Genomic DNA, 18,018 nt, shown 5'->3' on the forward strand with positions numbered 1-18,018 from the left:
GCAGTCCACTGACCAGTAAATCCCTTCCTCTTGTAACCAAGCTCACGCAAACCACCCCACCAACTCCCTCAGTGTCAATTTCCTCCTTCCCCAGGAATGCCAATAGTCCTGCAGGCCATGTCACTGGCAATTCTGACGAGTCCTCTCCTGCCTGGGATTCCTCCGATGCATCCTTGCGTGTAACGCCTACTGCTGCTGGCGCTGCTGTTGTTGCTGCTGGGAGTCGATGGTCATCCCAGAGGGGAAGTCGTAAGCCCACTTGTACTACTTCCAGTAAGCAATTGACTGTTCAACAGTCCTTTGCGAGGAAGATGAAATATCACAGCAGTCATCCTACTGCAAAGCGGATAACTGAGGCCTTGACAACTATGTTGGTGTTAGACGTGCGTCCGGTATCCGCCGTTAGTTCACAGGGAACTAGACAATTTATTGAGGCAGTGTGCCCCCGTTACCAAATACCATCTAGGTTCCACTTCTCTAGGCAGGCGATACCGAAAATGTACACGGACCTCAGAAAAAGACTCACCAGTGTCCTAAAAAATGCAGCTGGACCCAATGTCCACTTAACCACGGACATGTGGACAAGTGGAGCAGGGCAGGGTCAGGACTATATGACTGTGACAGCCCACTGGGTAGATGTATGGACTCCCGCCGCAAGAACAGCAGCGGCGGCACCAGTAGCAGCATCTCGCAAACGCCAACTCTTTCCTAGGCAGGCTACGCTTTGTATCACCGCTTTCCAGAATACGCACACAGCTGAAAACCTCTTACGGCAACTGAGGAAGATCATCGCGGAATGGCTTACCCCAATTGGACTCTCCTGTGGATTTGTGGCATCGGACAACGCCAGCAATATTGTGTGTGCATTAAATATGGGCAAATTCCAGCACGTCCCATGTTTTGCACATACCTTGAATTTGGTGGTGCAGAATTTTTTTAAAAATGACAGGGGCGTGCAAGAGATGCTGTCGGTGGCCAGAAGAATTGCGGGACACTTTCGGCGTACAGGCACCACGTACAGAAGACTGGAGCACCACCAAAAACTACTGAACCTGCCCTGCCATCATCTGAAGCAAGAAGTGGTAACGAGGTGGAATTCAACCCTCTATATGCTTCAGAGGTTGGAGGAGCAGCAAAAGGCCATTCAAGCCTATACAATTGAGCACGATATAGGAGGTGGAATGCACCTGTCTCAAGCGCAGTGGAGAATGATTTCAACGTTGTGCAAGGTTCTGATGCCCTTTGAACTTGCCACACGTGAAGTCAGTTCAGACACTGCCAGCCTGAGTCAGGTCATTCCCCTCATCAGGCTTTTGCAGAAGAAGCTGGAGACATTGAAGGAGGAGCTAACACGGAGCGATTCCGCTAGGCATGTGGGACTTGTGGATGGAGCCCTTAATTCGCTTAACAAGGATTCACGGGTGGTCAATCTGTTGAAATCAGAGCACTACATTTTGGCCACCGTGCTCGATCCTAGATTTAAAGCCTACCTTGGATCTCTCTTTCCGGCAGACACAAGTCTGCTGGGGTTGAAAGACCTGCTGGTGAGAAAATTGTCAAGTCAAGCGGAACGCGACCTGTCAACATCTCCTCCTTCACATTCTCCCGCAACTGGGGGTGCGAGGAAAAGGCTCAGAATTCCGAGCCCACCCGCTGGCGGTGATGCAGGGCAGTCTGGAGCGACTGCTGATGCTGACATCTGGTCCGGACTGAAGGACCTGACAACGATTACGGACATGTCGTCTACTGTCACTGCATATGATTCTCTCAACATTGAAAGAATGGTGGAGGATTATATGAGTGACCGCATCCAAGTAGGCACGTCACACAGTCCGTACTTATACTGGCAGGAAAAAGAGGCAATTTGGAGGCCCTTGCACAAACTGGCTTTATTCTACCTAAGTTGCCCTCCCACAAGTGTGTACTCCGAAAGAGTGTTTAGTGCCGCCGCTCACCTTGTCAGCAATCGGCGTACGAGGTTACATCCAGAAAATGTGGAGAAGATGATGTTCATTAAAATGAATTATAATCAATTCCTCCGCGGAGACATTGACCAGCAGCAATTGCCTCCACAAAGTACACAGGGAGCTGAGATGGTGGATTCCAGTGGGGACGAATTGATAATCTGTGAGGAGGGGGATGTACACGGTGATATATCGGAGGATGATGATGAGGTGGACATCTTGCCTCTGTAGAGCCAGTTTGTGCAAGGAGAGATTAATTGCTTCTTTTTTGGGGGGGGTCCAAACCAACCCGTCATATCAGTCACAGTCGTGTGGCAGACCCTGTCACTGAAATGATGGGTTGGTTAAAGTGTGCATGTCCTGTTTATACAACATAAGGGTGGGTGGGAGGGCCCAAGGACAATTCCATCTTGCACCTCTTTTTTCTTTTATTTTTCTTTGCGTCATGTGCTGTTTGGGGAGGGTTTTTTGGAAGGGCCATCCTGCGTGACACTGCAGTGCCACTCCTAGATGGGCCCGGTGTTTGTGTCGGCCACTAGGGTCGCTAATCTTACTCACACAGCTACCTCATTGCGCCTCTTTTTTTCTTTGCGTCATGTGCTGTTTGGGGAGGGTTTTTTGGAAGGGACATCCTGCGTGACACTGCAGTGCCACTCCTAGATGGGCCCGGTGTTTGTGTCGGCCACTAGGGTCGCTTATCTTACTCACACAGTCAGCTACCTCATTGCGCCTCTTTTTTTCTTTGCGTCATGTGCTGTTTGGGGAGGGTTTTTTGGAAGGGCCATCCTGCGTGACACTGCAGTGCCACTCCTAGATGGGCCCGGTGTTTGTGTCGGCCACTAGGGTCGCTTATCTTACTCACACAGTCAGCTACCTCATTGCGCCTCTTTTTTTCTTTGCGTCATGTGCTGTTTGGGGAGGGTTTTTTGGAAGGGCCATCCTGCGTGACACTGCAGTGCCACTCCTAGATGGGCCCGGTGTTTGTGTCGGCCACTAGGGTCGCTTATCTTACTCACACAGTCAGCTACCTCATTGCGCCTCTTTTTTTCTTTGCGTCATGTGCTGTTTGGGGAGGGTTTTTTGGAAGGGACATCCTGAGTGACACTGCAGTGCCACTCCTAGATGGGCCCGGTGTTTGTGTCGGCCACTAGGGTCGCTTATCTTACTCACACAGTCAGCTACCTCATTGCGCCTCTTTTTTTCTTTGCGTCATGTGCTGTTTGGGGAGGGTTTTTTGGAAGGGACATCCTGCGTGACACTGCAGTGACACTCCTAGATGGGCCCGGTGTTTGTGTCGGCCACTAGGGTCGCTTATCTTACTCACACAGTCAGCTACCTCATTGCGCCTCTTTTTTTCTTTGCGTCATGTGCTGTTTGGGGAGGGTTTTTTGGAAGGGACATCCTGCGTGACACTGCAGTGCCACTCCTAGATGGGCCCGGTGTTTGTGTCGGCCACTAGGGTCGCTTATCTTGCTCACACAGTCAGCTACCTCATTGCGCCTCTTTTTTTCTTTGCGTCATGTGCTGTTTGGGGAGGGTTTTTTGGAAGGGACATCCTGCGTGACACTGCAGTGCCACTCCTAGATGGGCCCGGTGTTTGTGTCGGCCACTAGGGTCGCTAATCTTACTCACACAGCTACCTCATTGCGCCTCTTTTTTTCTTTGCGTCATGTGCTGTTTGGGGAGGGTTTTTTGGAAGGGACATCCTGCGTGACACTGCAGTGCCACTCCTAGATGGGCCCGGTGTTTGTGTCGGCCACTAGGGTCGCTTATCTTACTCACACAGCGACCTCGGTGCAAATTTTAGGACTAAAAATAATATTGTGAGGTGTGAGGTATTCAGAATAGACTGAAAATGAGTGGAAATTATGGTTTTTGAGGTTAATAATACTTTGGGATCAAAATGACCCCCAAATTCTATGATTTAAGCTGTTTTTTAGGGTTTTTTGAAAAAAACACCCGAATCCAAAACACACCCGAATCCGACAAAAAAAATTCGGTGAGGTTTTGCCAAAACGCGGTCGAACCCAAAACACGGCCGCGGAACCGAACCCAAAACCAAAACACAAAACCCGAAAAATTTCAGGCGCTCATCTCTAATTAATTGGCAAAATCACTGTAATTATACGTCCAAATCACTGGAATTAAATGGCAAGATCACTGTAATTAATAATTATAAATCACTGACATTAATTGGCAAAGTCACTGTAATTATACGTCCAAATCACTGGATTGAAATGGCAAAACTCGCTATCGCCTGCCTAGTGAAGTGGAATCTAGATGGGATTTGGTACCGGGGACACAATACCTCCATCAATTGTCTAAATACCACTGCACTAATGGCGGATACCGGGCGCACGTCTAACACCAACATAAGTGTCAAGGCCTCAGTTATAAGGGCTTCCATCGTCATGTGAAGCTGAACCACTAGTCATGAACATAGCCCAGGGCCTCAGCCGTTCCTTGCCACTCCGTGTGGTAAATGGCATATTGGCAAGTTTACGTTTCTCCTCAGACCATTTCAATTTCTTTTTTTGGGTCTTTTTACTGAACATTGGCTTTTTGGATTTTACATGCCTTCTACTGTCACATTGGGTATTGGCCTTGGCAGGCAACGTTGATGGCATTTCATCGTCTATTTCATGGCTAGTGGCAGGAGCTTCAGCACTAGGAGGAAGCGGTTTTTCTTGATCTTTCCCTATTTTATCCTCTAAATTTTTGTTCTCCATTATTTTTTGGGAGTTATATGAGACAATATGCGGCACAGGAATGACTGGAATGACTGATGGACAGGGCACTACCACTGGTCTGATGCAGCACAACAGGTTGTTGTTATAATTATTATGCTGCAGCAGTGGACATATAGCAGCAGCATATATCGTCATTGGAATGACTGATGACACAGGACACTACCATACCTCCCAATTGTCCCAATTTCAGCGGGACAGTCCCGCTATTCGGACACTGTCCCGCTGTCCTCCCTCGGGTCGCAGTGTCCCGATGGCGGGGTGGCAGTAGAGGGAGGCTTTGATCACCCGCTGCTCTGCTCTGCAAAGCAGCCGGTGATTACTGAATAGATGCCGTGAGCATCTATTCAATGCTGGGAGGGGAGCAGGGGGCTGCTCAGCTGCTCGGGGAGCGCTGGGCACGCCCCCAAAATCAAAATGCCGAAAACGGGTCCGTGGCACTCGGCCGCCCACTTGACAGATGCCACGCTCCATTCCATGGCAATTCACACCCCTTTTCGTGTCACGCGCGACTTCGCCACGCAGGGGTCCCTCTTCCTCCCCCTTCAAAGTTGAGAGCTATGCACTACCACTGGTCTGAGGCAGCACAACAGGTTGTTGTTATAATTATTATTATTATACTGCAGCAGTGGACATATAGCAGCAGTGTATATCGTCACTGGAATTACTGATGACACAGGACACTACCACTGGTCTGATGCAGCACAACAGGTTGTTGTTGTTGTTATAATTATTATACTGCAGCAGTGGACATATAGCAGCAGCGTATATCGTCACTGGAATTACTGATGACACAGGACACTACCACTGGTCTGCACAACACAGCACCACTTTATACAGCTACACTGGATATATGGCAGCAGAGAACACCAACACTGTGAATGGCTGGACTGATGCACAATACACTGAATACACTGGACTGGTCTGCACAACACAGCACCACATTATACAGCTACACTGGATATATGGCAGCAGAGAATGGCTGGACTGATGCACTGGACTGATGCACAATACACTGACTACACTGGACTGGTCTGCACAACACAGCACCCCATTATACAGCTACACTGGATATATGGCAGCAGAGAACACCAACACTGTGAATGGCTGGACTGATGCAGCACAATACACTGAGTGACTACACTGGACTGGACTGAGCAGCACAATACTTGCCATCCCACTTTCCCGCCCCAACAAACAGACACTGAACACTGAGTCCTCTCTATACACTCTCAGAGACTGGAGTGAAAATGGCTGCGACGCGCGTCTCCTTATATCGAATCCAAATCCCGCGAGAATCCGACAGCGGTATGATGACATTTTGCCGCTTTCGGGTTTCCGAGTCAGGCGGGAAAACCCGAGCCTGACTCGGATTCGGGCACGGAGGGCAAAGTTCGGTAGGGTTCGGTTCTCTGAGAACCGAACCCGCTCATCTCTAATTTTAGATGACACTCCCGTTACCTCCTACAAAATGGCAGCTCCCTGTTAATCGCTTGCAAAGAATATGCACTGCAAGTGTAATCACAGTTCAATTACAACACATGTGCATTGCGGCAGTGACACATGTGCAGACCACCGTTGTCAAAACATCAGCATAGTGTACAACTGTGAATCAGGCCATAAATAGCCTGCCCTCAAGCTGCAGTAGGATATGACTATTAGTTTAGCTATGTGTTTATAATGTAACAGATGGCTATATAGAGTGAAGCCACTACATGATGTTGTTGTTATGATAATAATGCATACAGATATGATATGGTGATTCTGACAGTATTGACTCATTGGGGGGAATTCAAATGTTTGAAAAGTCAATTGGGTGTCTGTTTTTTCCTGTCTATTAGATAGCAAAAAACAGACACCCAACTGACTTTTCAAACAATTAAATATCCCCCATTAAATGTTCAATGCTGAGGTCTACAGCTACAGTGCAGTTAAGTCAATATACCTATATATTCTGAAAAGTACAATGTCTGTGCATTCAGATGCACAATACGTAAAGCTATTCAATTTCAATAGTTTGGCTTTGAAGCTTCTCTGATTTATTTTACATACTTTATGAATGTTATGAATAAATCTTGAAAACAACATAAGTTCTTCAACTTACAAATATGTGTACCAAAGATTTGATGTATTTTTAATTTAAAAAAAAGTGGACAATGACAAATCTTTTAACTATGCTTTTTGTTTTTACAGATACTTTAATATATAGAACCGAAAATGACTACAGAGGCTGTACATCTGTAACTTATTGCACTAAGTCATGTCAAGTTGAAACTCTTGGATTACCATGTACATCACCTTTAACCAGCACTACAGAACTTAGTTCTACAACATCAGTCAGTACTGTAACTGCTACATCTTCAAACCCATCCACCAGTACCAGAACTACTACTCTTACTACTAGTAGTACCACTGGTACTGCAACTACTACATTTACAACACCAGCCACAACTACTGAACCTACTACTACTAGTACACCAACAACTACCACTAGTACTGAAACTAGTACATCTACAACACCATCCACAACTACTGAAACTACTACTACACCAACAACTACCACTAGTACAGAAACTACTACATTTATAACACCATCCACAACTACCAGAACTACTACTACACCAACAACTACTGCTAGTACTGCTACTGTTACATTTACACCATCCACAACTACTGAAACTACTGCTACACCAACAACTACCACTAGTACTGCAACTACTACATTTACAACACCATCCACAACTACTGAAACTACTACTACACCAACAACTACCACTAGTACTGTAACTACTACATTTACAACACCAGCCACAACTACTGAACCTACTACTACACCAACATCTACCACTAGTACTGCAACTACTACATTTACAACACCATCCACAACTACTGAACCTACTACTACTAGTACACCAACAACTACCACTAGTACTGAAACTAGTACATCTATAACACCGTCCACAACTACCATAACTACTACTACACCAACAACTACCACTGGCACTGCAACTACTACATTTACAACACCATCCACAACTACCAGAACTACTACTACACCAACAACTACCACTAGTACTGCAACTACTACATTTACAACACCATCCACAACTACCAGAACTACTACTACACCAACAACTACCACTAGTACTGCAACTACTACATTTACAACACCATCCACAACTACTGAAACTACTACTACTAGTACACCAAGAACTGTCACTAGTACTGAAACTAGTACATCTACAACACCATCCACAACTACCAGAACTACTACTACACCAACTACTACTAGTACTGCAACTACTACATTTACAACACCATCCACAACTACTGAAACTACTACACCAACAACTACCACTAGTACTGCATCTACTACATTTACAACACCATCCACAATTACCAGAAGTACTACTACACAAATATCTACCACTAATACTACAACTTCATCATTTACAACATCATCCACAACTACCAGGCCTACTACTACAACCACACCAACAGCTACCAGTAGTACTGCAACTACTACATCTACAACACCATCTACAACTACTAAAACTACTACTAACACAACTAAAGGTAAGTTTTTTTCTGAATTTATATAATTCATGTTAGAACTATATTTGAGCGCAGACACCTTCTGTTTGTTTTTGGTTCTAAATCATAGTCATAAATACAGCTAATATCATGCAGTTTTTACCTGTTTTTGTTTGTTCTGTATTTTTTTTACATCAAAATCATTCATTGGCTGTCATTTCTAGTCAATTTTGATCACTCACAGTTTTGTTTTCACCAATATTGACTACAGTATATGCGGAATTTTAATAGAATATAGCACATCTATGAAACATAGTGGCACAGCAGCAGCAGATAGGATGGCAGTTTAATAAACTTCATGACTCTAGATGTTTTCATCAATCAAGATCTAATATCCTAAACTTAAAAGCATTGTAGAATATTATATACAGTATTACCAACACACTTCTCCAAACAGCAAATTGCAGGTCTTAGGCCAGTGATTGAAGGTGGAGTATTTAGTGTAAAGTGAAGCATTATAAGAGTATGGGGAAAAGTAAATTGAAAACATGGAACAAACTATTAAACAACAGGCTTACAAATGTGACTTTTCAAATGCAGATTGAATCCAGACAGCAAATTACAGGCCCCATGCCAGTAGAGATGATTGCTTCCAGAGTAAAGTCTAGAGGAAATCTAGATTATAATCAAATTTTTCTCCAAACAGCAAACCACAGTAAATCTGAAACATGAAACATACTGTTGTAAACCAAGCTTCCTTATGTGAGTTATCAAATGCAAACTAAATCACAGCAAATCACAGGCCTCTGGTCAGCACAGTTGATTCAAGCCAGAGTAACAGCCTAGAAAAGATAATAATAACAAACTTCTCCAGCCAGCAATGTGATTCAAGCCAGAGTAACAGTCTAGAATATATAATAATAACAAACTTTTCCAAAAAGATAATAATAACAAACTTTTCCAACTAGCATATCACAGGTCTCAGGTTAGTACAGGTAAACTGAGTTGGAGTAAAAGACTTGTAGTTTTTATCCAAATACAATAAGGTGGACAAAGCACATAATAAAAAGTGGTGCGTGGTGGACTTAACCTTATTAGTTGTATATTAAAAATAACATGTATAGTTTAACAAACCAAGTACTTCAGCAACAGGAATAACCATTTTTGTGGCAAAAGGGCATGGTTTGTTTGGGCCACCGTAGAACGAAATGTTTGATTAAACCAAGCTATCAATTGGCTTAAGACTAAGTGTTAATCATTCTCAAAGTTTAAGATGGTATCATCCTCATCATCATCATCATCATCAACATCATCCACATCAATGTTGTTAATATCATAATCATACAACATTAGCTCATTCAAAAGAAAAAGAAAAAGAGGTGGCACAGACACCCCTTATTTTCAAATCAATAATTTCAATAAGTCACATAAAGTATTTTCTCATGTATTTTAATCTTATTATTACATATATCAAGTTTATTATATGGGAGGTGCTCCTAGGAATAAATTAAGAGCATATTAGAACCAAGAGAAGTATTCTCTATAGTGGGCACACTCGGACTCTGTGACAATTACTTGAAGTCACAAGGGGAGGGATGGGAAAGAGAGGGAAGGAAAATCTTAATATGATAATGTAGTATCATAACATGAAATATAAAGAACATCAAAATCTAGTAAACAATACAGAGAACAATAATATATGCATTAGAGAGTCGAGAATGAGGACTAAGCCTCTAACAATCAATGGACATTGCAAAGCAGACCAATACAACCCTGAAATAGTGAAAACGCATTTCTAGGGAATGTCCTCATGATTCAGGGTGGTTCACTGTTCACTGTTCTTCACTGTTCACTGTTCTCAGTGCGGTGACGGGACACCTTTGTCCATTCAGGCAAAGGAGGCTGAGAACATTGTGGTTTAGGAGAGGGAGTTGCAGCCGGGTCAGGGGATGATGTTGGGAGGAGGTCGAGCTTGGCAAGCAATTTTTGACCCTGAATTAGGGTTCTAACAGTATGAACAGATTTCTTTGCTAAAACTTGAAGCATAAAGGGAAATCCCCTTCTGTATCGGATTTGATGCTTCCTTAATATTCCAGGGAAGGGATGAAGGCCTTGTCTCTTTTGAAAAGTAAAAGAGGCCAAGGGGGTCATTCCGAGTTGATCGGACGTAGCAACTTTTTGATGCTCGTGTGATCAACTAGATGCCGCCTATGGGGGAGTGTATTTTAGCAATGCAGGGCTGCGATCGCTTGTGCAGCCCTGCTATGCTAAAAAAGTTTTGTGCTGAACAAGACTAGCCCTGTAGTTACTTACCCTGTGCGATGGATCCAGCGATAAAGGTCCCAGAATTGACTTCAGACAACCGCCCTCCAAACGCCTGGACACACCTGCGTTCGGATCTCCATGCCCAGAAAACTGTATCTATCCTGGAATGCCTTTCCGCTGTCAATCTTCTTGCAATCACGCTAGCGATCACTTTCTTCTTTCTTCTGGTCATTGCCCGGCGACGGCTGTCACTGGGCAACGACATGCGTGCACATTGCGGCCACCATGCATGCGCAGTTCCGACCCGTTCGCACCGCAGCTATGAACCGCAGCATGCGAACGGGTCGGAATGACCCCACAAGTCCTAAAAAACTTGTAGTTGCATATCTCTGCAAGAAATCACTGAAGAGTCACAGATGGATGACAAGATCCTTTCCTTTGAGAGAAAGTAATGTAGACGGACTATGGGGGTCATTCTGACCCGATCGCACGCTGCAGTTTTTTGGAGCCGTGCCATCGGGTCCAGAATGCACATGCGCTGCGGCCGCAATGCGCAGGCACGTCCCTGCCAGGCGACGGGGAATGCCAGGCAGCGAATGTTCTAACGAAGATTTTGATCACAGCGGCGATCGCAAGGTGACTGACAGCAGGAAGGCGTTCCGGGGTGGCAACTGACCATTTTCTAGGAGTGGAGAGGAAAACGCAGGCGTGTCCAGGCGTCTGCACGGCGGGTGTCTGATGTTAATTCCGGGACCTGACAGGCTGAAGTGATCGCAGTGGCTGAGTAAGTTCAGAGCTACTCAGAAACTGCACAAAATGTTTTTTGTACAGCTCCCCTGCTCAAGTGTTCACACTCCCCCATAGGCGGCGACTATCTGATCACACGGGCTGCAAAAAGTTGCAGCGTGCGATCAACTCGGAATGAACTCATATGACTCTATGTGGTTGAAAGGGAGAATATTTCACGTGGAGCGCTCTATGGGCTCTATCACAGAGGCAGTCCCCATCTGAGAGGTTTGGTATACATGTTGGAAACAGTCTTTCAAGAATGATGACAAAGAGGAGCCAAGGACTGATTCTGCCATGTTGAGGATATGCAGGGTATTGCGATGAGAGCAATTCTCCTCACTTCCTGTTGTTCTTTTAGTGCCTCTACCTCATCATGTCATCTGGAAAGTTCTTTATCAAGATGGCTCTGAGAGTGGCAAAGATCGTCTGTTTTAGATTCCAATGCATCCATTCTATTACCCAGAGTCGTGAGGTCCGACTCCCCCTAGCAAGCTCGTCATTACCGCTTGAATCTGAAGGTCAATATCTTCTGATGAGCACGGGTAGTAGGGGGAGTCCGAGAGCAATGTTGGATTCTGAGAGCCCTTAGATTTTGGTCCAAAAAATGTATGGAGGCCTGTGAAGCCCTCTTGTTTTTCTGTGACATGTTGAATGTTAAGCAGGGGTAAACAAAAGAAAAGGAGAGTCTCAGTTTACAAAAAAAATGTTGGATTTTAGAACACTGGTCTAAGCAGGTCAGATATTGGTATTAAACGAACATCATGAGCTCCAGAGGAGTGACAATCAGAGCCCTATGTATTGTACGAGAGGTCACAAAGGTGATGAGAGTGCTGAGTAATACCTTAAGACACTGAAGAAAAAGACACTGGAGTCAGGGATAGATAATGTATATAGAATGAAGGAACAAGTTATGGTGTAGATAGCACAAGTACCAATGTACTTGTACCAAAGGAGGTAGCCAATGTATCAGTAACAAAAATAATGAAAAAATACTGTTAAATGTGTTTCATTTGAAACAGGGAATGGCTATGAAACACTGTACCTTTGGATCAATGTAATTCCTGGTAGAAGTGGGGGTCCCCAACAGCAGTAGCATGAAGAGTATTGATATATGTATTCCCACTCTGTCACTACTATAATAATGAAGGGTTCCAAACAGCAATGGTTGGGAGGGTACAGGCACAGTATAACAACAGAGACAGGGTTCCCTTATACACTCACTACTCCTGGGAAGCTGGAGCATTCCGGTGGTGCACACAGGTGGGGGTCGCTTGCACCAGAAACCATCCAGGGGAACGTACAGATGGGGGCACCAGTCACGGTCCTGCCAGTGACCAGGTCGCCACTGCTGACCACCCGGCTGTCGCAATTACAGCTGCTGGAGACAGGAGGAATTACACACAAGTTGGCCACCTCTAGCAGGGAGCCGGACCAGGTGGCTACAGTAGGGTCTCTGGGGCTGGGTATTGCAGGCTCTGTCAGGTTAAGCAGGTTTGCTAGAAAGTAATTTGAAATTATAAATAATATTATTATAAATAATATCCTTAGCTTTCTTCACCTTTACTTTTTGACTTATTTGGCTCTATTTGATGCAAGTCTGTAGTAAATTAGTTTTGCGGAGAAGCATTAGATTATCTTGTGAGATCATAAAGTGTCATGTGGCACAAACAGAATGCTATCCTGTGGCTGTATAGGTTTGCCAAATGTGGACAAATTGGCATTGGTTTGTAAATTTGCTTTGCATATTTGACATAAAAAGTGCCTGGGAATTTTTGTTCAGGTGGCTGTATTTGATCTATTGGAGGGTTATCCTATGCTTGATAGATAGATAGATAGATAGATAGATAGATAGATAGATAGATAGATAGATAGATAGATATTTTATTTGTAGAAAAATGGATTTACCCGAAGGTACTTGGGCGCTTAGGGTGTGAGATGCTTCGCCGAGCTGCAGTCACAAAAAAGAGGGAGAGTCACTCCCGTTATGTTGCAAAAAAGGAGAGAGAGATGGTGTGACTGCGCTGGATTTGATGAATACAACACTAGTAATAAAATAACAAATTTATTCCTAAAATTGTACAATAGGTAAATAATATCAATAAAATATGCACATAAATAAACTAATAAAAAATGCAAGTGCTGAAATATGGACTAACATCCTATGGGACCACCCAGTTTGCCAGGTAGGAAATTTGGACTTTCTGGAGATGTATGCAATGACCGTTCCTGATGTATTTCCCCTGTGTTATAGTCCAGCTTAAACAATAGTCTCAGAATATAGGCAGGGTCCAAATTAATGGACTAGTTACCGTTAGAGGATATAGTGCTCCGGAATTTGTAGTGGTGAGCTCCTCATGCGTTACGGTTATATGCTGTCCTTTGTATGGTGTTTGCCGTTAAGGATCTGAGCGTTGAGAAGATCCCTGGATCACCTGACGCGTTTCGCTGCAACCAACTGGCAGCTTTCTCAAAAGAGAAAGCTGCCAGTTGGTTGCAGCGAAACGCGTCAGGTGATCCAGGGACCCCAACCAGGAAGTGACTTCAAGGAGGACCAAGGAGGACCGAACCATTCCCCAAGCTTGTCCAGACGATCTTCTCAACGCTCAGATCCTTAACGGCAAACACCATACAAAGGACAGCATATAACCGTAACGCATGAGGAGCTCACCACTACAAATTCCGGAGCACTATATCCTCTAACGGTAACTAGTCCATTAATTTGGACCCTGCCTATATTCTGAGACTATTGTTTAAGCTGGACTATAACACAGGGGAAATACATCAGGAACGGTCATTGCATACATCTCCAGAAAGTCCAAATTTCCTACCTGGCAAACTGGGTGGTCCCATAGGATGTTAGTCCATATTTCAGCACTTGCATTTTTTATTAGTTTATTTATGTGCATATTTTATTGATATTATTTACCTATTGTACAATTTTAGGAATAAATTTGTTATTTTATTACTAGTGTTGTATTCATCAAATCCAGCGTAGATATTTTATTTGTAGCTTTTGATGAAAAATTACCATCCTCTAACCCAGTGGTTCTCAAACTCGGTCCTTAGGACCCCACACAGTGCATGTTTTGCAGGTAACCCAGCAAGTGCACAGGTGTATTAATTACTCACTGCCACATTTTAAAAGGTCCACAGGTGGAGCTAATTATTTCACTTGTGATTTTGTGAGGAGACCTGCAAAACATGTACTGTGTGGGGTCCTGAGGTTTGAGAACCTGTGCTCTAACCTGTGACACACATCAGAGATATGCAAACAAAGCCTCATCACTGAGCATGATACATGGGGGTTAATGAAGCTTATAACATGGTTAGTTGAACATGGCTTCACTAAGATAATTTAGTTTAAGATAAACTTAATTTTTAACTACTGAATGCTGTGAAACATTCAAAAATATAATTATGACTATAATATATTGTACATGATTAAGTTGTAAATTTACGAATACTAGAGATGTGCTCATTCGGTTTGGAGAAATCAAAACATATCTGAACTTGAATTTTACGAGTGGAACAAAGCCCCGACTGGGGTCTTCCTGTCAAGTTCAGATTTCGAAACAAGGCAAACATTTTTTCCCCCAGAAATCTCAGATATTACGTCTTTTGCACATAAATCCTTCCCTCGTGATCAGGCTTCATTTCACACAGGAAAATGTAGAAAGAAGGTTTTGGCTGTAGTAGCATCTGCCATCGTTGGGGGTGGGAACTACTGGGACATGTGTCCTGGGCCCTTACACAGATGGTTCTTGCACCTGTTCAGTCAGTGAACACAGCGCTGCACAGCTCGCGAGTGGGAGATGAATGCGGCAGGGGGTGGGTTGGCACGTGTAGGAAACAGCATTGAGCCAGGTCTGAAAACAGCACTGTAATTCAGTGGGGAGGTGGGGGTTGTCGCGTGCTGGGAAGAGCATTAAGCAGGTTCCAGGATCAGCACTGTGATTCAGCGGGGAGGTGGGGGTTGGCACATGTCGGGAACAGCACTGAGCCGGGAACAGCACTGAGATTCAGTGGGGAAGTGGGAGTTGGCACAGAAACAGCACTGAGATTCAGTGTGTGGTGGGGCTTGTTTAAAAGAGGAACTGCCACACAACGTAAGATTTTTTTGAGTCTGGAGGGCACATGAGGGGGGCTGGCTGGAGAGGCACATTAGGGAGGCTGGCTGGAGTGACACTTGATGGGGTGCTGCCTGAAAGGGCACATGAAGGAGGGGCTGGCTAGAGTCACACGAGAAGGGGGGCTGGCTGCAATGCCAGATGGGGGGGCTGGCTGGAAGGACACATTAAGAGTAGCTGGCTGGAGTGACATATGGGACTGGCTACAGTGACATATTGGGGGGCTGTAGGGGCACATGAGGGGGGCTGTAGTGACATGTCAGGGGAGCTGGAGTATATTATGCGAAGCTGGCTTTTTCATTGTATTTGATGCAGAGCTGACTTTTTCAGTGTATTTATGTGGACCATAGTCCAAGCTCTGTGTTTTTGCTTATCAAGATCAACAATGAACAGAGCCAAATTATCCTGGCAGTCACCACAGGAGGAAACACAATTTTCTAGTTTAAGTGTAAAATTGAAACTTTTGGCTGGAACGTAGTAACTGTATGAAGAACCAGTCTGTTGTCATTAAAAATGAGAAAAAGGTGGCCTGCAAGACAAACGCCCCCACTCCGCCAACATGGAATCATGACGAACTGAGGCAATAGCCACAAGGAAGACCAGCTTTCAAGTAATGAACTGAAGATCTGTTGAACACTAAGGCGCAAATGGCGCCTGCTGGAAAGCAGATAGGACAAAATTAAGATCCCATTGTGCTACTAGTAGACATAATGGTGGTTGAAAACACAACACACCCTGTAACAAGGTTCGACCTTCTGGAAGAATGGCCATATGCCGCTGGAAATTAATTGACAGAACAAAATATTTAGGTTTAAACTGGCCTTCAAACTCCCTGAAGAAAGGCCAAGAAATAAGAGAAATGAAACTAGGAGGTATGAACCATTTCCTTTTCAAACAACAAGATGTAGTTTCTCCATACTCTGGGTGAATCCGGTTGCTGGAACCACATTGTAGTACGTAATACCAAGAGAAAATATTTCAGCCATTGAAAACTTGATTTACAAGTCAGGCAATGAAAGCTAACCAATGTTAGCCCTTGTGCAGAAATGGACCTCGTAGACGCAGATTTGGACATAGCGGAATATGCAACTCGGGACCTACTGATATTTTGAGAACGTTGACATACCAATACGTACTTGGCCAGGCTGAAGCCACTAGGATTACCATCCTCCATTGATCCACTTGAGTACTGAAGGCAACATTGGGATCAGGGAAACCATATATGCCAGGTAAAAATCCCACAACAACATCATGGCATCAACAGTAAAAGTCATTGGGTCCCTGTATCTCACAAAAAACTAAACACTAATGGATTCTGTGCCCCGAAAGGAAGAGCAAAACCCATGGAAATATGGACTTTGTTGTTCAGTGGCGGCCACCAGAAGAAAAAGACTTAAACCCACCGGTAGCCTGGGCTATAATAACATCCAGTTCTGGCCTAAACAGGACACACCCACCAAAAGCCAGAGAATCCAAGGAACATTTTGATTATGAATCTGCATTCCAAACACAGAGCCAAAGGACCTTCCAAGCTGAAATGGCCACAGATGAAGCATGGAAGCTACAGATGTATTCTCATATATCTTGCTTCAATACACCACGTAGTGGGAGATGCCTGGTGTCAGTGAGCTAACAGGTCTTATGCAACTCCATTAGCATTGGGTGTCTTTTTTGCTGAAAATGCATCTTATTTGTATCGCTATACAAATAGGCCACACAAGCAGACTCTAATCATTAAAATAATATGCAACATGCATATATTGTGTGTGCGTCTACAGCTGTATCTGCATACAAATTGGTATGTTACAAGTAGCATTTCTTATGCAGATACAGCCGCAGTCACACAAAGAATATAGGCATGCCACATATAATTTAATCATCAGAGTCAAAGTTGTGCATCCTATTCACATAGCGATACAAATAAGATGCATTTTAATGGAAAAAGTTGCATGAAAAGACAGTCTGTGCTACTGAGTCACAACACGGCATGGCATAACAAGAAGGGTTGTTTAACATACCAGGAGACTAGATATAAGTGGACACATATGTACCTGAGCACCATATTGCACATCCTCCCAAACATTTGCAACTGCACCTCAAAGTTGTAATGTCAAGTCCAGTAGAAAATATCTGGATGAATGACCGTGAAGCCCCATGACTAGTTTGGCTGTCAATTACTCTATAGCTGGGCTATTTATGCTGATGCTAGAAATGGACAGTTAACAACCCCCGGAGCCTAAAAAAATGGACTGGAGAAAACTTTCTAATTTTAAAGCAATGGATCCTTAAAAGGATGCCAAGCTCTGAACACGAAGAGTCATGTGTTTAGTTAAATTTGCCACTGCACTGTCAACCTTGGAAGACAGATCCCACTTAGATGCATGATCCTTTAGGAGAGGAAAAAGGGAAGCAAATTTCTGAGGATCCGAGAACATCTTATCTGCCACATGTTTAGGCTTTTCCGAGGAGATCTGAAAAAGAAGTTCCAACACTTAAATGGACTTAGGGCCTAATTCAGACCTGATCGCAGCAGCAAATTTGTTATCTAATGGGCAAAACCATGGTGGTCATTCAGACCCAATCGCTGCTGTG

At 44.2% G+C, this 18,018-nt stretch overlaps 1 protein-coding gene across 1 annotated transcript in view; it reads left to right on the forward strand.

Moving 5' to 3' along the window:
• LOC134969044 (mucin-2-like) overlaps nucleotides 1-18,018 on the forward strand; it is a 695,488-nt gene that overhangs the window by 401,159 nt on the left and 276,311 nt on the right. The window contains exon 29 of the mRNA XM_063944753.1: nucleotides 6,905-8,287. Coding sequence (XP_063800823.1) covers nucleotides 6,905-8,287 — 1,383 coding nt within the window. The remainder of the gene's footprint in view (nucleotides 1-6,904; nucleotides 8,288-18,018) is intronic.

This window comes from Pseudophryne corroboree, chromosome 11 (genome assembly GCF_028390025.1).
Source record: "Pseudophryne corroboree isolate aPseCor3 chromosome 11, aPseCor3.hap2, whole genome shotgun sequence".
In the NCBI taxonomy this organism is placed as follows: domain Eukaryota; kingdom Metazoa; phylum Chordata; class Amphibia; order Anura; family Myobatrachidae; genus Pseudophryne; species Pseudophryne corroboree.